This window comes from Anolis sagrei, chromosome 1 (assembly GCF_037176765.1).
Source record: "Anolis sagrei isolate rAnoSag1 chromosome 1, rAnoSag1.mat, whole genome shotgun sequence".
Classification (NCBI taxonomy): domain Eukaryota; kingdom Metazoa; phylum Chordata; class Lepidosauria; order Squamata; family Dactyloidae; genus Anolis; species Anolis sagrei.
Window position 1 is genome coordinate 208,913,878 of NC_090021.1, and position 23,912 is coordinate 208,937,789.

The 23,912-nt window shown below is 40.9% G+C and overlaps 1 protein-coding gene across 4 annotated transcripts in view; it reads left to right on the plus strand.

Annotated features, from left to right (window-relative positions):
- Nucleotides 1-23,912, plus strand: part of GTDC1 (glycosyltransferase like domain containing 1) — a 261,309-nt gene that overhangs the window by 219,921 nt on the left and 17,476 nt on the right. For all 4 annotated transcript variants that reach the window (XM_067472772.1, XM_060776212.2, XM_060776219.2 and 1 more), the window contains 2 exons: nt 6,380-6,450; nt 7,166-7,257. In XM_067472772.1, coding sequence (XP_067328873.1) covers nt 6,380-6,450; nt 7,166-7,257 — 163 coding nt within the window. The remainder of the gene's footprint in view (nt 1-6,379; nt 6,451-7,165; nt 7,258-23,912) is intronic.

Consider the following 23,912-nt stretch of genomic DNA (forward strand, 5'->3'; position numbering starts at 1 on the left):
GTAAAGTCATTTTCAGATAAAAAGATTAATCCCAAATCCTACCTTTTATCTGTCAAAGTACATAAGCACAAGACCATAGTTTTAATAATTTGTGAGACCAGAGTCCTTTGGAAGCTCATGCTATGATGATATAAAGAGGATTCCAGTTGCAACTTGCTTGGTCTTGCTTCATACATTTTTTTTCATAATTCTAGTTATTACTTAAATCTGCACATTCTACTATGGGCAGGAGGAAGGGATGCAGATAAAATGTTGATTTTCCTTTAGCATAAAAAAGCAACAGTATTCAAAAATCATGAATGTACAAATTACAATGTTGATTGGTCATACTTGCATTTTGTTTTTTTTTTAAATGGGGCATGATCCAATCCAGCACAGATGGAGGGTATGTGTGGAGGCCAAATTGTTCTTATTGGCTCGTTATATCTCTTCCCTCCCCCCTCCCACATCCCACCACATGAACACATGGCCCTGTGCATAGATATTATTAGCAGCTGCCATTTTACTTCCATTCCTGCAGGCAGCAGAAATGGGAGTATAGGCATATTTTCTATACTCCTGTTGAATTGATCCCTGTCCACTTATTGCAAGTTAACCATGAACCAGCATAGAACAAACATGGTTTGTGATTCCTGCATTTGATTGTGCCTCTCTTAACGAAATTCTTTCTGTTTCAAAAGATGCTCCTTTTAGTGGAACAAGGAAGGAATTTATGCATAGAAATCCAATTTCTTCTTCATGGTCTCTGTGAATCAGACAATTGGGTAAGCTGCACAGGCACAGAGCACTATCCAGAGACATCTAGAATCACTAGGCAGAAACATTTTGGTGGTAACCCCACCCACCACATAAAGGTTATATAAGCCCCAGTTGCCACCAAAACTCCTCAGTTCCTTTAGTCCGCGCTGGTTCAGGAGCCTTTGCTATTCAGACTCGTTAGTTCTTCAGACTTGCTATTCTTCTACAATTTGGACTGCTTTAGTCTCTAACAAGTACTTCTTCTATTCCAACCTTGTGTTGTGAAGCCTGCCACTTTTGAGTCATCCTGCTCCATGAGTGTGGTGCTTGTGCCTTAGTTGAGTATAACCTCTGCAGCCCCTCAACATCACTCCCCACAATCACTTCAGGGAAACCTGTTCCTCCTTCAACATCTTCAGTGAAGTCTGCCATGGAACGTGGCTGCTTCACATTCAAAGAAGATGAAATCCCAAGGAGCCCACTCTTTCTACAGATAAACACCTGACACCAGGGAAGGCTTACAATGCAGAGGAAGCCAGAAAGAAAACAGCTAAAAATGGTGAGCCTCAGGCGTCTCATGGCAACCCCCCAGTCCTATCTGCTGAATTACTAGGGGCCCGGAGAGCAATCCCTGAAGTGATTCCTCCCACCTTGTCTCTGGAAGGATGGCCCGACACCAGTGAGCCACACTCTGAGGGTGAAGTGGTTGAGGTTCCCCCACTTGCCTGTGACAGAGTATGAGTTCAAGGTGGTATGAACTGGGCTCACATCTCAGCTGAAGTTGCATTCTGCTTCGGCAGACCGGCCTTTTTGGGAGGGAGCCACCCTGGTGTCACTACACCAACAACACGCAGAACTAGGTATCCCTGGAGGTCCCTCGACATTGAGAAAAAAGATGCTCGAGAGTTGAGACCTCTGAGGCTTCCAATGCCCCCTCCCAGATAGGTATCTCTATATGCTTCCAATGTGCATGACTCCCTGGCAAGATTGATGTGTTCCATTGATGTGGATTTTCTGATGAAAACTATGAACCCTATTCATGGTCTGGGGCTGATAACTGTGCTTCATTGGGTTACTGCTTCCCTGATCATTCACCAGAACTGAGAGGCGTGATCATTGACTCCTATTGATGATCTGAGACTGTTTACTGGCTGGGTCCTGCAGCTGGCCACAGCTTTTGGCCTGAAAGTCATTTGACTTATCTTATCAACAATCTTCTGTTCTGTGATGCCCAGCGGGTTGCCTCTTATGCTGCATACTTATCATTTTCAAATTTACTTGCTACAAGTAATGAAATCCTCCTGTTCTACCGCCCTGTAGATGCTACCTACGTCGAGAAAACTGGAAAGTTGGTACTGAGTCGATGATTCCGACTTGCCTTGGCTGTCCCACCACCTGAAATCAAATTCCATAATTAGTGGAGGAGGCCCAGTTGTGTTCAAGCCAACATCTCCATACTGCACTGGCAGACAGAGGGGGGAAAGATCAGTGTAGTCGGCAGGAAGGTCTACTCTGGGGCTGCTGTGTTGGCCCGCATCTTGACCTGCAGGGCTTGCATGGCCAACTGTCAGCATTTATGGGACTCGATCACGCCCTTCTTAGATCACCTAGACAACAAAGTCAAATCCACTTTTTTGATCAACCACCAAGAAGCCCTGTTTCTAGCACATCACCAAGTCCAGCTGTCGAAACACACTGCCGACACTCCTTTTAAAATGCTGGCCCACACCATGGCAATTTGATACTATGCTTGGCTTTTCTCGTCTAGCCAATCTTTGGCTGCTAAGATGGCAATTGAAGGCCTTCCTTTTGATGACAGCTTGTTTTTCTCGTTATGTACCATGCCAAAGATGGACCAAGGCTTCTGTCCAAACTTAGATTTATGCTTTGCAAACACTTTCATAATGGCAAAGCAGTTTCCAATGATGTCGATACTGTTCATTGATTTGGTTGATTTGTGACATTGGAATGTAAAGATGCATACTTCCACATCGAAATACATCCCAGCTGTCAAAGATTTCCGGCTTTCTGCATAGGGAACTGTGCATACCGTTACCATTTCCTACAATTCAGACAGCCAACTGCCCCGAAGGTGTTCACAAAGGTGATGGCAAAGGTAGCAGCCTACCTCGGAACCAAAATCTTCATGGCGTACCCCTACTTCAATAACTGGCTCCTATTTTCTCGATCTTTGTTATGCTTCCAGGAAAATATTTACTTCACACTTCATCTTCTGTGAGAATTCAGTCTCATAGTGAATCCAGAGAAATCCAACTTGATGCCAACTGCTCTATCCAGTTCATTAGGTCCATTTCTTATTATCTTCTAGACAGGGTCTTTCTTCCTGAGGACAAAAACCTTAACATGTGCAAAGTGACCACACGTTGTTGCATCATTGAGAAGATCCAGGCCGAGGACATTAAAGTGCTCTAGATGGCATGGCATCCACCACAGTTGTCACCCCTTTGTGCATTTCTGAATGTGCCCACTCCAGCAATTGTTCCTCCGCATCTTGTTCCTTTTTAAGATCCTCAGAGCAAGCACCTTTTGATATCAAGACGAGTTCGAGAATCCCTCCACTGGTGCATCGTCAACAAATGTATGCATCAGTATGTCGTTTTGGTCTCCAAAACCCGAGGCCTCCATCACAATGGATGCTTCAGTGCTGAGTTGGGGAGCCCAATGAGGAGATCTATCAATCAATCAACCTAAGACAGGTCTGGAAGTGACACATCACATCAACTACCATTGGCAATTTTAAGGCCATGAGATGCTTTAAGGAGTGTATAAGGGGTTCCACAATACAAATATTGATAGACAACACCACTGTCATGTTTTACATGAACAAACAGGGTGTAACTGGATCTCATTTGTTGCTTCCATTGACACTGGAGCTGTGGTGCATTCATCAAATAGCTTCCCTTCCCAAAATATCTTCCCAAGATTGCCATCCAAATCCAGGAGAGGAGAACTTGCAGGTAGACTCCCTGAGCAGGACCTTGTCTGCATGCCATGAGTGGCATCTACATCAACTCTATCCAATCCACATATTCAACACTTGGGATTATCCAGAGGTCAACCTCTTTGCCACAGCCACCAGTGCTCAATGCCAGTGGTTCCGTGCTAGGGCCCCTCCAAACTAGTCTAAGGGGCGGCTGAAGGACGTCTTCTTCTTAAAGTAGAAACATCTCTTCCTAATCTTTCCATCGATACTGCTAGTTCCAAGAATCCTGGAGAAGCTCTAGAATGATGCTGCTCAATGCATCCTGACCTCCGCATGGTAGCCAAGGATTCAGCCAACTATGATTATCCTGACTGTACAAGTTTACTTTTTCTGTGATACTCATTTAACATTTGATGTGTAACACCATACACCAATGACTGGAAAGAGTTGGATGACATTTTTCAAAGCTTTATTTTCTAAATCTTGGTAGTTGCACATGTATTGCATGGCACATTCCACATTCTTTCATTGGACTGGTTACATAAGTCTTCTTGTTATGGTGCATCATTCATGGTGAATAAACCTTTTTGTTTTTGTACCAAAGGTGCTGGTCTGCCATGTGTCATGACTCTCACCTCCTATAACTTTTGATTGCTAGTCACCCAGTTGTGTGATTCACAGAGACCACAAAGAAGGACAGGTTACTTACCTGTAACTATTTCTTTGAGTACTCATCTGTGAATTCACACAATCCTGCCCATCCGCCTCACACAGGTGTCATGCCACCTAAGATCTCAATACGGGCTGCAGCTGCAGCCTAGGAACTGAGTGATTTTGGCAGCAACCAGGCCTTATATAGCCTTAGGATGGTGGACAGAGTTATCACCAAAACTTTTATGCCTAGTTATTCTAGAAGGTTCTGAACAATGCAGTGCACCTGCACAGATTACTCAATTGTGTGAATTCACAGATGACTACTAGAAGAAATACAGCTACAGTTAAGCAACCTGTCCTTTTCCTCTTATAGCCTCCTACACCCCTTCCATGTTGTTCCAAAGGGGTTCCCCGATCCTTCAAATTAGATGAGGGAAGAGCTTCTGGGGATCCTGGAAAGATCAAAACATTCCATCTTCTTCAATGAAACTCCACACTGGAGCATTGCATCAGCTGACTGACACCACCTGGATGCAGCCCATAATCCTGGAAATTGTTTCTATCAGTGGTTCTGTTCTGAGGCACATATCCTATTTAAAAAAGAAGACACGAAGAGTTCAATTGCAACGTGACATGTGCTTTTTTTTCAAAAGTGAAAAGAAAATGCTAGAAACAAACCCCAGAAATATATTATTAATTAACTATCGGTTGACAAGGTGGATACAGATACTACCTTCAGTGTTTTATGAGAGACAAGACACTAAAGTTAAAAAATAAAAGAAAGTCCTCCACATGTTGGATGTTAGTCAAAGAATCTCATAAAACAAACATATCTGTTAAAGCGGTTTCAACTTCACTGCATAACTTCTGGCCAACAGAATTTACAGTTTTATCTCTAAAGTTTATTATATGTCAGATGAATGGCTATTGTACTGTAGGGCAAAAAGCAATGCAGAAGTAATCCTTGTTGTAATTCACTCTGACAACGGCATGCAAATATTAACAGAATACTTTGCTGCTAATATTCTGTAGCATTTGGTTCATTTCATTTCATTTCGAAATCAGAAGTCATTTGACTTGTCATGGTGGCTGTTATTTGTGGTTGGAGCATACTATTCTGCAGAACATTACTTTTTTTAAAAAAAAAGGTACAGGAATACTTTGATGGCGTATGAGTAAGTAGATTTTAGGTTATAATTAGTAATTAAAATTATCAGCACATGCATATAACCTAGTTGATTTAGTCTGTTGTGCATTGCCAATCTTTTTACACAGTTCTTTGCAAGAAAAATCACCAATTTTCTTTATATAGCTGTAATGGCTATGACTCAAAGATGCACACTTACGTCTGGTCAACATTAATGCTAGAGATTTGTAGTCATTTTCCTGTTCAGAGCAGATAGATGCAGCAAATGAAAGTTTTCAAAGTTGAAACATTCCTGAAGAGTTCAAGACAAGGGCTGTCAAGCATGAAACCAAACTCACAACCCTCCACTGTGCTGGTGTGCCTGGATCCTTCTCTCATCTGACTGCAACCAATGGATTCATTCCAGCACACAGTGGCATGTGATGAAGTCTCATTGATCCTAAAGGAACTTAGATGTGTAAAACCGGCTGCTTGAGTTACAGTGATTGCTCGATTATGCTGGTTCATTGCTATTGGCGTTCGACTGCATTTTGAAGGGGGGCAGGATAACGGATTCCCTACTTTCCCCCCGTTTGCTACAAAGGAAAACCTTGCCTGTACTTTCCATGTGCCTGTCTGCTGATTGTAAAAATGTGTTAAGCATTTAAACAAAAAACAGAGAGCCGCATTTTGATTTATACAGCAAACAAAACATATGCTTGCTGTTCTGTTCTATGTAATTCATGTGATCAATAAAATTATCTTTTAAAAAAGAGCAACTTTGGCATTTAGGGAGATTACACTGATGTACAGGGAATACGATTGTTGCAGCCAACTTCTGTGCTGTTGGCCCACAATACGCTTTGGGGCTCAATAACGTAATAATAGTACATAATCTGCCTTCTTTTTCCTTTTAGGATAGAAGCTGTATACTGTGGCTGTTATCCTCTCTGTCCCAAAGCTTTGGTCTATCCAGAAATATTTCCAGGTAGTTAGTTCCCTGTGCATTGTTTTTATTATTTTTGGTTGACGTTTGAATTAATTAATTTTAAAATACAAAGTTTGAGAATAAACTTAAGCAAGAGCAATTGTTTATTTGGCAAGCAACCATGTTAGCGCTAAGGAATTTTTAATGTGTTTTAATACATTAGATGAAGTTTATATTTACCATCTGTTCTTTCAAGATAACACAAAAGCAAGTTTTGAAATAGCATTCTTCATTGTTAGTATACATAGCCCATAATGATAGATTTTTATTTAAAAGGTAGCTTCGACTGCAATAGCTTTCAGATTTTTTTTAATGATATTCGGAGAGAAGAAAAAAATTAGGCCTGAAAAAAATCGTACCAAATTATTTAAACAATTTAATACTTAATAATATGCAACCCTGCTACAGGATACACACTAATGTAGTACCAGTTCTTTGAAAAATCTCATCACTAAATGTCTCACATATGCATTGTGTTACATTAGAATAATGTATTTTAATCACCCAAAGGAGATGTCTAAACAGCACAACTACACAGTCTTATTTAGCATTAAACATCCTTGTGAGCTGAGGTAACCTTATAAAATCATGCTTAAATAATGTAAAACACGAGGCGGCACAGACCAATATGCATTTTTAATTAGTAAAGTGACTAATATCGAGTGTGTGCTTTGAGGTTTTTGTTTCATTAAAAATGTATCTGTTTTTCCTGCAGCTGAATATCTATATTCTACACCTGAACAGCTTTTTAAAAGGCTTCAGAATTTCTGCAAGAGACCAGATATTGTGAGGAAACATCTTTATAAGGTATTTTTAGAAGAAGAAGTCTTCTGTTGTGTTCTGTGATACCGAAGAATACAATCCTACAAACAACAACAGCGGCACCCCCCTACACCCCCCTCCCAAAAAGGAGGAAAAAAAACAGAAAACATTTAATTAACAACCTAATGTTTAAAGGAAACATGCTAGGGAGGTATATTAGCTGTTGCACTAACAAGGATTAATTACACTAGATGCCAGTTGTATTAACCTAGGGTCTTATGGAATACGTGCATTCAATGCATGCTACATGCTTTTTTTAAAAAAAAAATGTTTCCTGAAATGACTGTCCTCCACATTTGGACCCGAGAGGCTTATAAAAATGAACCTGGATTAATTTAATTCATTGGTTAAAAGGAGAGTTTTTGAACAGAGATGTTACAATTATACTAATGAGGATAAGCTTACCTTCCTGTCTTAATTAAATCTTCATTGGTCAGCACACTCAGGTGAATGACCAGGTGAAAATAATTTCTCTTCTCTGTCTTTCTCCCGATTGTTTCACTGCCTGGAGAGAATATTTAACCCATTGCAACATTAGTCCTGCATAAATGTATACATAAGATTTGGTGAAGAGTAAATTGTAGGCCCAAAGAAGAGGATGATGTATCTACTTCCCAAAACACAATTGCTATGTCTTCTCCTTTTCTTTATCCCTGTAACAAGTAGTAATACAAAATGTAGAATAAGTTCTTCTGGTCATTGTTGGGAGTTTTGCTGCCTACAACAGCTAAAGTCAATGAAGCAGAATACAGTAAAGAGGTTTCACCATGCAGTGATGTGTTATGGGACTTCTTGGAGGGAGGGCGCTCCATGCAGTCATGCTGGCCACATGACCTTGGAGGTGTCTACAGACAACGCCGGCTCTTCAGCTTAGAAATAGAGATGAGCACCAACCCCCAGAGTCAGACACGACTGGACTTAATGTCAGGGGAAAACCTTTACCTACCTTTACCTTTAGAGGGAGGGACACAAGTAAAAGAAATGCAAGGATTGCAGTAATTAATTCTGGCATATCCAAAATAAAGCATTATGCTAGCTCTCCTTGTGACTCCTTTCCTTACATGGAGGAATGACAAAATAAACTATGGGCCATGGAAACCGGTGGAACAAAGGAGCAGCCCCACTTCCCTTGAACAAGTAAACAAATCAAGAATCAAACTATTCGTTATTTTTCTTTCTCACCAAGTCTCCTGGTGAGAAAGCCTGTTTCTACTGGCATAATAAATACATTAAGGATGGAATGTCTTTGGTATACATAGGGAAGATAATCTATTAATATTTACCCATAATTTCTGAAAATTCCAATCTACTCTGTTGTCTGAATGCACTCAAACCCTAGGTCTCCCTTAAAATAATATACAGTTTGTGTAAAGGAAAAGTATGTTCCCAGAGTTTGATTCCCGCTGGTCACAAAATTATTGAAACTGGTTATTTTGTGGACCATCATTGTGAGCAAGATGGGATATGTGTGTGGACCTCCAAATAGTGTTTGATTATAACTCAAGCCAGAATGAGAACCGGATGGCCTTTCATTTCATTGGACTCAAATCCCAATCACTATTTGAATAATTCAGTCAGGTGACAAGATGCACATAGGCAGCAGAAAAGATATGTAGTGACTCCCTCCTCTGTCTAGCATTGGTAATGGAGGAGAAGGAACTACTCAGTGACATTTGCAGTTATGTTCTTGACAGCTTGTGACCATTACCATTTAGATATTTACATTTCTGAATTGTCTGGGATTCTATAGAGCAGTTTAGAATTGTGTAACTTGTGGGATGCATGTGGTTCTTCAAAAGTCTTGGTGGCTGTTGCTCCCCTTGAACCATGACATCTTTTTATATGAAAAATACTGGCATGATTGTTCTATTGGGTGTGATATAGCATTTTGGTACTATTTTCATGTTGACTGCATCTCACTCACTAAACAATATGAAGTCACCCGAAATGTCATCAATGCTGTCCCTGAAGGTTTGAAAGACACAGATATCTGGTATAGTGGTCACTTCCATCCCTATGTAGATTTTTAATCCCTAAAATTGCCCTTTCCTAATAATTATGAATACACTATACCTTAAAATATAAAGAAATATTCTTGACTATTCCATCAGAGAAGCATGTGAAACCTGAGCTTAAGCATCAGCTGAGTGCAACGTAACACCTGCTTTGTATAGCCATTTGATTTGCTTTAAATATTTTCTATTTCATTTTGATACGTTATTCCATATTTTTAAGTGGAGGTTGCTACCTGGAAATCGTTTACAAGCTCCTCAAGCAAATTGATACATATCTACTGAGAATTTTTCTTCAATAGGTTGAGTATACCTTATTTGGGATATCAAAATCCAAAATTGTACACATGAGTAGATGCAGTAGGAGTACCTCTGCTTCTGATGGTTCAATGTAAACAAACATTGTTTCATGCACAAAAATATTTAAAATATTGTATAAAATTACCTTCAGATTATGTGTATATGAAACGTAAATTAATTTCATGACTTGGGTCCTGTTTTCAAGATGCTTCGTTATGTACATGCAGGCAGCCAACAAATAGGTTCTTTAGATTTGTTCTTACGTTAAATTTGTAAGTCAGAAAAAGTTCATCTTTTAAGTATAACTCCAGCCAAAAAAAAAAAAAAAGCTTTGGATAGTATAGGGAAGGCTTAACATCCTTGTGGTGTTTGTTTTGCTGTCTGTGCCCCTGTTTAGAAGATCCTGCCTCATTTTCTGTCCCTGTGATAACTGGGTTTTGAAAAAAAATGTTTGTTGTGGAAACATGGGTTGGTGAGAAAACTTCAGTGGAGACACATTTCCCCATAATAACACTTTCAAGAGTGAATTTTCCTTCTCTCATTTCCTGTTGTTTCACTCTGGTTCTTAACTATGAGGCATTTGTAAGTTGGATGTTTGTAACTCAGAGACTGCCTATATATTCAAATATTCCAAAATCTGGAAAAAGAGCCAAAATTCCAAATACTCCTTGACCCAAGCATTTATAATAAGGCACTCAGCCTGTCCAAGCTTGGTCAACATAGGCCTTAATCCTGATTTTAGTTCTGACTAGAGTAGCTTGATTGAATCAATGGGATTTACCTCTGCAAAATTGCTTTTGAGAATCTAGCAGGATGTCAGCCATAAAAAACAACTCTCAACAGCAAGATGGAGCGCAGTCCACACTAGAACAGTTAAGGAAATTATTAATCCAAACCCCTTATAACTTGGTTTCTGAAAATTACTGAAGACTACCCTTGTGCTGGCTTAACTTTCTGCAAGCATTGTAACCACAGGGTTGGTAAGGGGGGGAGAGGGGGATGGAGGCCCAAGATCCAACTGTATGCTTTTGTCTTTAGAGTAGAGCAACACCAAATCCTGTATTTTTTTGATCCATGTGAGAGCAGACAGAGTAGCCGCCAGCTTCACTCACACCAAACAGACACCCACACATTTTATAGGCAGCAAATTGCATACCAAATGCTATTGGGTCCATCTGTTGCAAGTGTGGCTGGCACCCACGATTCCTACTCTCAGGACTACAGGCACAGGTCACTGAGATGCATAAGGCATGAGACAGATCTAGATGGAATCTGTTTCAAAAGAAGGGCCTCTCACAAGAGTTCCAGGCTTCCACAAGATCTCTTGATCTCATAAAAGCCTGGAACATTTGTGAGAAGCCTCTCTTTCATGAGACTTGAGGTGGGCTTTATGTGTACAGACTAATTTTGAACTGGTCAAGCAACCGAGTGTGCTGTTCCATATTGCAGGAAGGCCTGATTTTTTTTTTAATCTTACTACAGTCTGAGCTCGCTCTCATTGGCCCTGCCTGTGTCCAAGGTTTGGGGGATTTTTCGATCTGACTTAACTCAGGGATGGGGTGGGACATCTGCCATGTCCCACCCCATCCCTTTTTGAGCTCATTTACTGACAGGAGAACAATTCTGCTGACAGTTCTGTTGGTAGATCTCCACAGTCAGGTGGTGGAAATGCATTCTGCCAACTGATGAACAAGGTGATTTTTGCTTCCATATGAGATTTGTGATTAATCCAAGTACTCTTCAACTGGCAGATCTTTGAGATAAGTCTACACTGGTAAACAGGAATTCAAGAATACTTTTCTATGGTGCATGCTTCCCTACACTCTACACTGCTCTGGTTCTCTTCCTTTGAGAATATCATGGATGATTGTGGTATATACTCATGTATAAGTAGATATTTTAGTCAAAAGCTCAAGCCAAAAAAGCTGGGTCGACATCAACTGGTCAATGTAAGTACTATACCTGAATTGTTAGCAAAAAAGGAACCATCATTTTCTTTGATTAGAGTGGTGAAAACTTAGTCCATCCTGGAACTAAAAGAAATATCGATCGCTTGTAATATTTTTGCTGGGGTACCACTTCTTACCTTTTTGAATGCCTGGGTGGGAAGATGGTGGCTCTCTCAATGACATACTGAAATAGAAGATAGGGCCAGCACTTTTTTTAGGTTATCCTAGGGTGGACCAAGCTCTGAGCTTTCCTGCCTGATTTTTGAAAAGAACCATCCTCCTTGAGTAGAGTGGTTAAAGGTCCTTTTGAATGCCTGGGTGGAGAAATGATTGCAGCTGGGGGAACTGGTCCCCAATGGCAATACTGGTGCTTTCTTCTCTTTGTGGAACAACTCTCGACTTATCCATGTACCCGTATTTAAATTCTTAATTTTGGACCCAAAACTTGCCCTCGACTTACACGTGAGATGAACTTATATATAAGTATATACAGTACATGCCAAACAAACATGTGATTCTTGGCGTGCTTCTATGGAGAATCAATAATCTGGCTTTAACCTGGTTTGGGAGGAACTGGTTTTGCTTCACAGGTCATCAGACTGACATGCCTGGAACGTGGCCTCAAGCCATTTTGCACCCCCCCCCCCCCCCCCAGTTTCCTGGAGATATGTGCATCAGCACATCAGAGACATGGGGGAGGGGGGAAGTAACAATTAGCAGTGCAGCTAATCAATTACCCCTCCTTGGGGATCGATTAGTCTCCTGCTGACCAGCCGTGCCCTTAGGGCATTTTTTGGCAGACAGTGGTTCGGGATTCTTTATTATGTTTCAGAAGGAGCAGATATTTACAATACGCTCTGCAATTTGCAGAGTCAATTTTGATCTGGATCTAGGAAACACTGGCATCTGCTGCAGCGCATTATTTTGGCTGAATTCAGACTTTCCTGAGTGTTTTTCTAATGCATTGCATACCCTTGAATGCATGCTGTGGTGCGCACTGCTAGTGTGCGTTTTGTGGCTACCATGACCTTAAGTTAGTTTCAAACATTATAATGTCAGTGCAGAAGGGCTCTTAGTCACAAACAATGAGTTTGCTGCGAATTTTTCTGTTGAACGCATTATTGACAACCTACTAATGTTGTCCAGGTTAAATGGACAATATAATCCTTTTTTCCCTCCCTCAAAGATATTTCTGGTTCCTACCTCAGATATATTTGTTGTACTTCTGAACTTTGTCATTTTTTGTACTTCTGTACTTTCCCAATGCAGTGCAAAAGGAAATAGGAAATGATTTTGCTCTGCATGCATGTAACTTCATCTGTGACCTAGAAGTGGACATTTATGTTAGGGCAGACCAGAAGAGACTGTTGTTTTTGCAGGAAATGGTTAAACCTCAAGAAGAAAGGAGAAAACCAAAAATGCAATTTAACACCCAATTTCAAGCTCATTATCTTTCATTGTCTATTAACTTGGCAATGGTTCAGAAGGTAGCTCATAATAGTTTAAAATGCTGACTGAACACTTCCAGTGCTCAGCATTTGCTTCTTGAGTCAATACTATTCCATAGCTATACATGGAGGTTTCAAAGAGAAAAACAATCCTTTTTTTTTTACCTTGACATTCACTTTTTCTTCAGATGCAATTAAGTAGTTTTTTTTAAATGCAGCTTGCCTTTTTCACAGCCATGACATTGTGACATTTGCATCCTTGAAATGTTGGGAAGGGTAGTATCACGGACAGCACAAACATTGATATTAGAGTAGGATTTCACACATGTAGCACCAGGAGATGAGATGTACTCTGGGCAAGGTCTGCTAAGTAAAATACTTCATTTGCTACAAGTGTCTATCCTTTGGCGAACATACTCCTTCCTGAATTATTTATAGGTAGACTTACTGCCAGAGACAGAGAGTAGTTCATCACATCACTTTGGGCAGCACGTTAATAACTCTTGCTGAATGCAAGTTTTAATTGCTCATAGTATAGTAGCAGTAGTGAATGCCACTGGATAGGGGAAAAGGAATGCTGTCAAAGAGAGTCAACTTTAACCTCTCTTTTAAAAACTTCATGTAGAAAAGAAACCTGAACTCTGTTAATTTGAAATCACATTGCAGAAAAGGCATAAATCTATTTCATTGTCTTCATGCACTGTTCTGGGGTCTGGTCCACAGGGATTTTCTCTCCTAAATGTGTCTCTTTTGTTATTATTTACAGCTTGCATCCTATTAGATTGAAATGCATGCAAGTTTTCCCTATGTACAGTATGCATATGCCCTTTTTGGCGCACTGTAAGGATTCATTGTCCTGCCTTCACCCTATCCTTGCTGAACAACCTCTGAGCCCCTGGTGGTGCAGTGGGTTAAACCCCTGTGCCGGCAGGACTGAAGATCGACAGGTCGCAGGTTCAAATCTGGGGAGAGGCAGATGAGCTCCCTCTATCAGCTCCAGCTCCTCATGCGGGGACATGAGAGAAGCCACCCACAAGGATGATAAAACATCAAATCATCCAGGCGTCCCTTGGGCAACGTCCTTGCAGACGGCCAATTCTCTCACACCAAAAGCGACTTGCAGTTTCTCAGGTCGCTCCTGACATGACAAAAACAAAAAAAAACTTGGTTAGCATTGAAACGCCTTGCATCTTCAAGGCCTGGCAGATTCCTGTTTTCAGAGTGTTGTTCTTTATTTACTGTTCTGATTTTAGAGGGTTTTTTTAATACTGGTAACCAGATTTTTGTTCATTTCCATGGTTTCCTCCTTTCTGTTGAAATTGTCCACATGCTTGTGGATTTCATTGGCTTCTCTGAGTAGTCTGATATGGTAGTTGTTAGAGTGGACCAGAATTTCTGTGTTCTCAAATAATTTGCTGTGTCCAGGTTGATTCATCAAGTGCTCTGCTATGGTTGACTTCTCTGGTTGAAGTAGTCTGCAGTGCCTTTCATGTTCCTTGATTCGTGTCTGGGCAATGCTGTGTTTGGTGGTCCCTATGTAGACTTGTCCACAGCTGCATGGTATATGGTAGACTCCTGCAGAGGTGAGATGATCCTGCTTGTCATTCGCTGAATGTAGCATTTGTTGGATTTTCTTAGTGGGTCTGTAGATAGTTTGTAGGTTGTTTCTTCATCAGCTTCTCAGTGCAATCAGTGGTTCCCTTGATGTACTGTATGGTAAGAACACTTTTCCTCTGGGTGGATTTTTGTCTTTACTCTCATGGCTTGGCCTTGCATGGATAGATGCCTACATAAAAACTCTAACCATCACCCAAGTTTTTTTAAAAGCACAATTAAAGCCCAGGCAGACAGTGCTAAAAGAATTTAAGAAGCTCACCTCCTCCAAGGTGAACTGAACCACCTAAACTGGGCTCTACAGGTCAATGGATACTCCAACAGACATCAGAAAAGCTACAAGGTCAAGTACAAGCCATGAGAGTAAAGACAAAGATGGACAAAGCCATGAGAGTAAAGACAAAGATGGACAAAGATGCTTCTGGAACATGACCATACAGCCCAGAAAACTCACCACAACCCATTATTCCAAAAACATATGTAATCCCAGATTCATATGACTGGATGCAGGGAAACATAAGTGGAAGGGGCTCTATAAAATGATATGACATAGGACATAGCAAGGAAGGGAAATCTGCAATTTGTCTCCAAGGGAAGGAAGTTCCACATCAGTGAGGCAGCCATCCAAAACACTAGACTTAAATAATGTCTTGATTTCTCGAACTGACAAAAAGTTGGTATATTCACCCCCTTTCAATTTTAGCTAGCTCGTATAATTATTATCCACCAATTCAAAACAGAATGGTGGTATAAATAAGATTTTGAAAAAGGAGAACAATTCCCTGCCCCAAAGGCTTCCTAATCAAATTTACAAATTCCCTTTCCAACCACTGTTCCAACCATTCTTACATGTCCTTTTTAAAATCATAGTTTCTGGGAGAGCATACCAAACTGTATAAAGAATTTAATACTCTTGATTGTTTTCCAGGTTTTATTGTTTTGTCCTATCAATATGCAAAAGTGAGCAAAACTGCACTAAATCTACCTTCATGTCTCATGTCCTTCTAACCTGCTGTATCTCTTCATTTTGTACTCTTAGGGATTGATAACTCTTGTCTAACCCATATTCCTTGCTTCTCATTATGTGTAAGCTGCCTGGGATCATGTATAAGAAGACAGGAGGGATAAAAATGTGGCTATCAAATAAAATATTCTCTATTATATAACACATATGTTACCCATAGCCTTGCCAATAAACTTTGTGCCACTCTAAGCATCTTCAAATAGGCAACACTCTGAGATTTGCTCTTTGGCAGGCTCATAGGTCTGCTTTCAGGTATACTGTTCATTTTCTAACCCTGTTTCGAATTATAAGTTGAAGCCAGCAAAGGGCAGTTGGCAAGTTAAACCACATTACAGGATACCCCTCACTATCAATTTGGCTGAGTCTCCAGTTGACCACCCTGTAGCTGGAGCATAGCTTATTTCTGCTGATCCCTCCAAAATCTTTTGCACTTCAATTTGTCATTTTGGAGCTGGGAATGGAGTGATGTTCTGGTAAACAAAACATCATGCTGGAAAAGTACGCAAGTGTTTTTTCTTGCTGTATGGTCTCCAGAAAAATGGGTCATACATCTTTCCTCTATTCAAAACCAAAATGACAAAAGGTTATTTAAAATGTGTGTGTGTGTGTGGGGGGGGGGGGGTTGTTACCTCCCCCTACTTTTGCTGCAAGCTTATTAATAATATAATCTAAAACAGTCAAATGCATTGCTGCCTGAGTTTGTCAATTATATGCAGTGCCTGTGCCAAGTTATAAAGTTAGAGGCAAAAGGGAGACAGAATTATGCTTGCTACAAAAAGGCAATCAAGTTAAGCAATAAGGCACAAGAGCGTGTGTTGTGGGTAAGCCTTAGGTGCATTGTTCGTTACAAAGTGAAGCCAAGTATTACTAAACGTTGATGTCTATCAGAACACAGAGCTCCAAGCGTATTGAATGGTTTAGCAGCAGTAAAATCTAAGAACACCCTTTCCCCCTAAAAGCACACATGTTAATAACCCCTGCTCTCTCAAGCTAAGAAAAATAGGTAAAACAATGCTTTTATTGGGTTCATTCTGGCGAGGAAAGGACATTGCAAACTTTTTCTTGTGAACACATCTGTGGCCAGGGGTTGGGCTCAATTTCAGTGACTCTTTGGGTGACTGAAAATCTTTGTGGCTCTTCTCCACAAGAAGCAGAATAACACTCTTGACTCTTTTTGTCAATTTCATGACTTGGAACAGCTTGATTATTTGGATGGATGGGTGCAGATCGAAGCTAACCAGACAACAAACTCCCCAGAAGTGTGTGAAAGAAAGCACTTCATATGCATCAGTGCTCTTTGGCTTGTGTAATCACCATCCTATGTAATCATCTGCACAATACTGTTTTTGTGACTGCATTAAACGGTCAGTGTAGATGAGTCAGATAAAACTAGGGTATCATTGTCATAGAATATCACCAAATAATAAGTTAAATGTATTGACAGCATGAGAGCCGTAATCCCAAGTGTTAAGTGACATTTCTAAATTGATGTAGCCATCATAAAAATCAACATTAGAGTCTCTGGGCATTTGGATATCACCTGGTTAGAGTCCAAACAATATTTTTGAGCACACCGTGGAAAATTCCAGACAAGAATCAATAGGTACAGCTAATACCTCTCCAGGCAGCACCCAGCAAGGCTTTGAAGCTGTAAGGTCATTAAATGCTAATCAAGGTGGCCAGTTGCAACATATAGACAAGAGTTCTTTCTCCCACCCTGGATATTCCACAGATATATAAACCCCTCTTGCCTAGTTTCCAACAGACCTCACAACCTCTGAGGATGCCTGCTATAGATGTGGGTGAAATGTCAGGAGAGAATGCTTCTGGAACATGGCCATACAGCCTGGAAAACTCACAGCAACCCTATGGAGCATTCATCTGTTAAGTCACTCTCCCATTTAATTCACACCAAGTTCACTCTAAGTAGACTGAATTATTCAAATCAAATAAGTGTTGGTTACTGGATTTAATATATCAGTCATTATCGTATGTTTCCTTAATCATACATTTTGGTAAATCTCAGCACCCACATTAGGATTTAAATTTAAGCTACTCTTCATTGGTTAATTCTTGGAATTTAGTATCACACTTACCTGAGACATTTTTTGGGAATCATATATGCTCATTCAGGAAATATAACGACTCCCAAACCACATAACATCTGATCTTTAGTCCCATCATGATTTCCTGTCAAATGCACTGCTGACAGAAGATTGCAATGGGGATGTAATGTGCACTACTGAAACATCACAACACGCCTCATTAGCTAGAGTAAGCATGAGAACATGTGGCTATCCAGATGTTGATCCTTCGTCATTGACTTGCTGGCTAGGGCTGACTGAGGTTACCATCCAACAACATTAAGAGTATCCCATACTCCTTATAACAAACCTGGAGAGGTCCCTACTTGCTTTGAGCTCAGCAATTTTGTATCAGCTGGCAGCAAAACCTCCCAGGCAAAATTGGCTCCATTTTGACGCAAGCATAGTAACAAACCAATCTGGCAAACTTGTTGCATTTTTTTTCTTCATATGATTATAGTTCTACTACATCTAGGTATGTTTGTTGTCTGATTGCCTTCATCTATGTCTTGCATCAGTCCTACATATTTCTCTTGATCTGTAGTCATTTCCTGCTTGTGTTTAGCTATTCATCCATTCAAATATTGATATTTCTTCATATTATATCTGAGAGCAGCATGTGGACAAAAACATTTTAAAACAATGTAAAACAATAGGAGCAGTTGTACACCCAGTTGGAAGTAATAAGACAAGACATCCAAGTTGAGTATCTAAAGGTCCTCTTTATTAACTATTTAACTCTTGGATTTTGAATGTGGATGTTATGTATGTGACAGGGGATCCCAACCTGACCTTCTTCTTAGCCAGCCAAGTTGTGAATGCCATCCAATATTTTTTGCTTGGTACCCAAACAACCATCAAAAAGGCAAACTTTCTAGGGAACCTGCCCTAAACAGGTTCCATAACAAAACAAAAAAAAACAATAGATGAGTCAGAGACATCTTGGTGTAGTGATTTGAGTGTTGGATTATGATTCTGGAGACCAAGGTTCAAATCTATTTAGCTATGGAAACTCACTGGATGATCTTGTGCAAAATCGGAAACAATGGATTGTGCTTATTCAAACCAAGATTCTTAAACCCTGGAGCTTTGGTAAAGAGCTGGGCTCTAACTTGGCATCAAAGTCAAAGCCTATGCTAGTCGAACCCCCAAGTATTCTACATGTAGGGAGCTGCCCGAGAAAAGTTCCTAGCTTCCATGCGTGAATATAGCTCCCACTGCTGGAGCAGATTTTAGTTCTCAGGAAAATCTATATAGGGTGAGGTATTCCGTCAGGTTTGTGTTCTCAGAATTTTAAATGCCATCACCATTGTACTTGAAACCAGAACCATGGTGGTAACCAGTGCCATTTCTTTGATAGCTGATACCAAGTGTTTCTTGCAATGTGCACCAATCTGCAGTGTAACTGCTACGTATTGCAGTTGCTGCAATCTCTGTTTCATCTTCAGGGGTGGCCTCACATAGAGTGCATTGCAATAATCTATTTGGCAAGTTACCAGCACATAAACTATTCTATCCAGATTTTTTCTCTTTCCAGAAAAGACCATAGCTTTTAAGTCAGTCAAAGCTTGGCCCAGGCAATCTGAGTCATGGAGTCTAGGCATCCAGAGACAAAAATGACCCAGGTCTACTCCCAAACTATGCACCAGCCTCTCTAGCAGGATCCAGAAGGGCCCTGAGATATACTTGAGACTGTTCTCAAATTTATAAGTGATTCTTTAATTTAACAGATCAGAAATCACCCCAAAACTTCCTTAAAAGACAAATTGCCTGTTATTATTTTATCGTTCCCATGCAAATGCAGCTGTTGGGGCACATTTGGATGTGTTTTGGGGTGCAAGTAGTTGGCATGGAGTCACAGAGCAGCCCAGTCAGTTTAGTCCTTGGCTTAGATCAGTGGTTCTCAAGCTTTTGGTCCCCAAGTGTTTTGGCCTACAACTCCCAGAAATCCCAGTCAGTTTACCAGCTGTTAGGATTTCTGGGAGTTGAAAGCCACAACATCTGGGGACCCACAGGTTGAGAACCACTGGCTTAGATGATTAGATTGTTAACTCTAGAGTAGTAGTTTTCAACCTGTGGGTCCCCAGATGTTCTGGCCTTCAACTCCCAGAAATCTGAACAGCTGATAAACTGGCTGGGAATTGTGGGCCCAAACTCTTGGGGACTCACAGGTTGAGAACCACTGCTCTAGAGCTTGCTCAAAAATCCACAGCACTACACAGGCAGAGTCCGTGATAGACATGTAGAAGCCCTCTTGTTCGACAATCTGGTTTGACAATTTTTTAAAAAGTAAAGTTAAAAGCTCTTGGACTAGCCGGCTTCTTAATTTCATGGTACAGTAGGTGAACAAAAGGTGATAATTGCTGGTTATTGTTGTTTATATCTCTTTTCTGCACCACTGTGCGTGTAGTTGTAACAAATGTGTCTTCTAACTATCCGAAGACATGCAGCAACAGTGCTTTGTTCCCCCTGGCTTAATGGCTTCCCTCTTCTACCCACCCATCTATCTACAGAAGCAGTATCTCTTAATCTAGCGAACCCCGGCCTGGAAAAATATTTATAGAAGGAAACCAGTGCATTGCCCAGAGCAGTCCAACCCTAAGGACAGAATGAGAGTGAGGCCAAAACCTTGTATGTAAGGGAGGGATAGAAATGCATTTGCCTGTGCTGGTAGCAAAGACTGTTTGTGGAAGGGGGGTGGTCTTCAAATTAGACATTTGCTTCATTCACTAGAATGTCAATTTGAATTTATTGTACCACCTTTGTACTGGGGCTTCAGAAAACAAGTGCATGGAATTGGACTGTCTCTGTGTTCATGTGTGTGTGTGTTGTGCCCGCGCAGTCTGGGGATTGCCTTTCACCAGGTCAGTCTTAATTCCCTCGTGGCATTCTTATTTTAGCCCAGAGGGAGCAAAGTGACAGAGAAGGTTTGTTGGAGCACTCAGAGGTGCAACAGGGAGAAAAGCTGCCATGCTGAGCAGCAGAACCTTCAGTATCACAGAGCAAGGGCATTGAACTTTCTGTTATAAAACTAGACTGGGAATACAAGCTTCCAGCATTCTTTAGGGAGGGAATTAAAACTGGCTGATGAGCTAGAAATGTTTGAGAAAGGGCATCAGAACACATCAGGGAATAGGGCAAGAGCTGAGTCTGTTGAGCCAATGGAATGTGGCAGGAAGAGGAGAAAGGAATAAAATACTTCTTTTTTAAAAGGATAATAATTTAACTTTCCAAAAGGGACATTAACAGGAGATTGCAAAAGGCACTGACGACCTCTTTCCTACTGCTTAATTCAGTTAATTTGCAGCAAAGTATGTCCCCCCACCACCACCACCACCACCACCACCCTTCCTCCCTCAAAGAAGGATGGCTCTTTTGCCTGACGTTTCCTCCCCCAAATGGGAGTATTCACTTGTGCAACAAAATAGGCAATTAGAGGTCGCAAGTTAAGCCTCTCCATATAGAATGTACATTTCACCTCTAGTCATACTTAAAATATAATTTGTCACAGAGAACAGGGAGAGCTCATCAAGGTAATGTTCCACTCCCCATTCTTTCTTCTTCTTTTTTTGTCTTGGCATTGTAAATTTTCACTATCCTGTTTTTGACTGTTTGCTGCTTCCTAAAGTTTGTACATTATTATGATTATTTATTATTTAAAGTATTTTTATTCTGCCCTTATCACTCCAAAGGGGACTCAGGGGAGAGCACAACATATAAACAGCAAACATTCAATGCCGGGACATAAAATAAACTATAAATATACATAAACATTAAAATCAGTTAACACAATGTTAAAATATACTGTATAAAACCATCCCAAATCAACCACATCAAATCCGATTGGCAGGGTAAGGTTTCCTATTGCTGCCTTATTGCACTGTCCCAAAGGCTTGGTCCCATAGCCAAGTTTTTACCATCTTTATGAAGAACAAAAGAGAGGGGGCTGATCTAATCTCACCAGGAAGGGAGTTTCCTAGCCGAGGGGCAATCACTGAGAAGGCCCTCTCTCTCGTCTCCACCAAACGCGCCTGTAACAGTGGCGAGATAGAGAGCAGCGCCTCCCCGGAAGATCTTAATCTCTGCGGTGGTTCATAGATGCGTTTGGACAGGTAGATTGGGTCCTTATAGACCAAAGCCAGCACTTTGAATTGTGCTTGGTAGCAAACTGGCAACTGGTGGAGCCAATGCAACAAGTATGCTGCCCCAGTTATTAACCTGGCTGCCTCTTGATGCAATGTCAATTCATGTTTAATTGGGGAGATGGAAATCCAGTGAAAGTCAAAGGCATAGCCATGTTAGTCCATGATGTCATTCTTCAAAGGGATCTTGTAGTACTTAGAGACTGAGAAAACTAACTTGGTAGCATAAGCTTTGCTAGACTAACAGTGTAGCAACGTGGCAGTTTCATGCTACTTTAACTGCCATGGCTTCATCTTTCATTTTGGTAAGGCACTAGCATCTTTTGACAGAGAAGGCTAAAGATCTCTCAAAACTACAAATTCTAGGATTCCATAGGGTGGAGTGATGGTTCTTAAAGTAGTGTCAAGCTGCTATAGTTCTACACCCTAAGTCTGTTTCCTCAAATCCATCTATGAAATCTACCAACTTGGTTCCCTTATTCTTAAACGCCTGACAAGATCCCTTTGCATACAGTAAAAGGCATCACCTTATCCAGTCATGAAGAAGGCTTGGATTCTTAGCCTCTCTGGAGCCAGCCATCCACTGCTTTTGGAATGCCCCGAAGGAGAGGGCTATGGGGATAAGGGGGGTGGGTTGCAATTTTTGCTTCCCAAACTCCTCTCCCTCAGAGCATTCCCAGATGAGTTCCACTGCTCTCTGTATGAGCCCCAGTTTTCCTTCTAAACTTAGGAGCTTGGTGCAGTCATTACCCCCACAGTTGGCTGAGCTGGAAAAGTGCCCTCTTGCAAGCATAATGCAAGAAGGATTAGGCCAGCCCCTTCTGAAACATAGAACTACAGTTTTGCTGCACTTTGAAGAGCCACTCCACAGCTCCAAGCTTGAGGAGGGGGGTGGGGCTGGGTCATCTCTTTTCATGCTATACTTCCTGAATGACTCAGATGCCTCTAAGGTCCTCTTTTGTTACTCTTTTCCTGCTTTGGTAGAACCTTATGAGACTACAGCTTGCAGAATTTACTTCCAGCATGGTCAATGACCATGTTACCTGTGCCATTCTGGAAGCAGTAGTCTATGAAATGAGTTTCTCCACATTCATGCTATGCAGAATACAGTATTGACTTTTTGAAGATCAGACATGGGAGAAGGGACCCCACCTCTTGGCAGACAGGCAAGCCTAACATTTGTTGATCATGCTCAATCTACCAGTGGTTCCCAAGCTTTGGGCCTCCAATTGTTTTGGACTTCAGCTCCCACAGTTCCTAAAAACTGGTAAGGTGGCTGGGATTTCTGGGAGTTGACATCCAAAACATCTGGAGGCCCAAATGTTGGGAACCACTGGACACTGACTTGTTCTCCTTGGATTCATAATCCAGAGTTCATGAATGTCAGTGTTCACAATCCAAATCCACAGAGTAAATGTGCAAATAGCACATAAACAGACAAAAACCAGGAGCTCAGTGACATTCATACCAGTAAGGCAAGTCATTACAGAAAACCTCCTCACTAGGGCGAAATTAGCCATGAAATGGAACAATACATACTTGCAAACCTCCCTACATTGACATCTTTGCTTAAGTAATAATAATAATAATAATAATAATAATAATAATAATAATACTTATTATTATTATTATTATTATTATTATTATTTACAGTATTTATATAACACTTTTCTGACCCCTAGGGGGTCTCAAAGTGGTTTACACATAGATAATAGCAAAAATGCAATGCCTTACAACTACAATAGTAAAATCACACTATAAACATAAAACATATTAAAAACAGTACATCATCAAATATCAAAACAGTTATTAAAACCATAAAACAATCTCATCAGTCGAGTCACCATTCCAGTCCTTGTCCCACTAAAAGCTGTCCCACTAAAAGCTCCGAAGGCCTGGTCCCAGAACCATGATTTTATTTTTTTTCTAAAGGTCAGGAGCGAGGGAGCAGATCTTACCTCCTTTGGGAGTGTGTTCCATAGGCGGGGGGCCACAGCCAAGAAGGCTCTGCTCCTCATCCCTGTCAGCCGCATTTGCGCTGTTGATGGGAGCAAGAGCAGGGCCTCC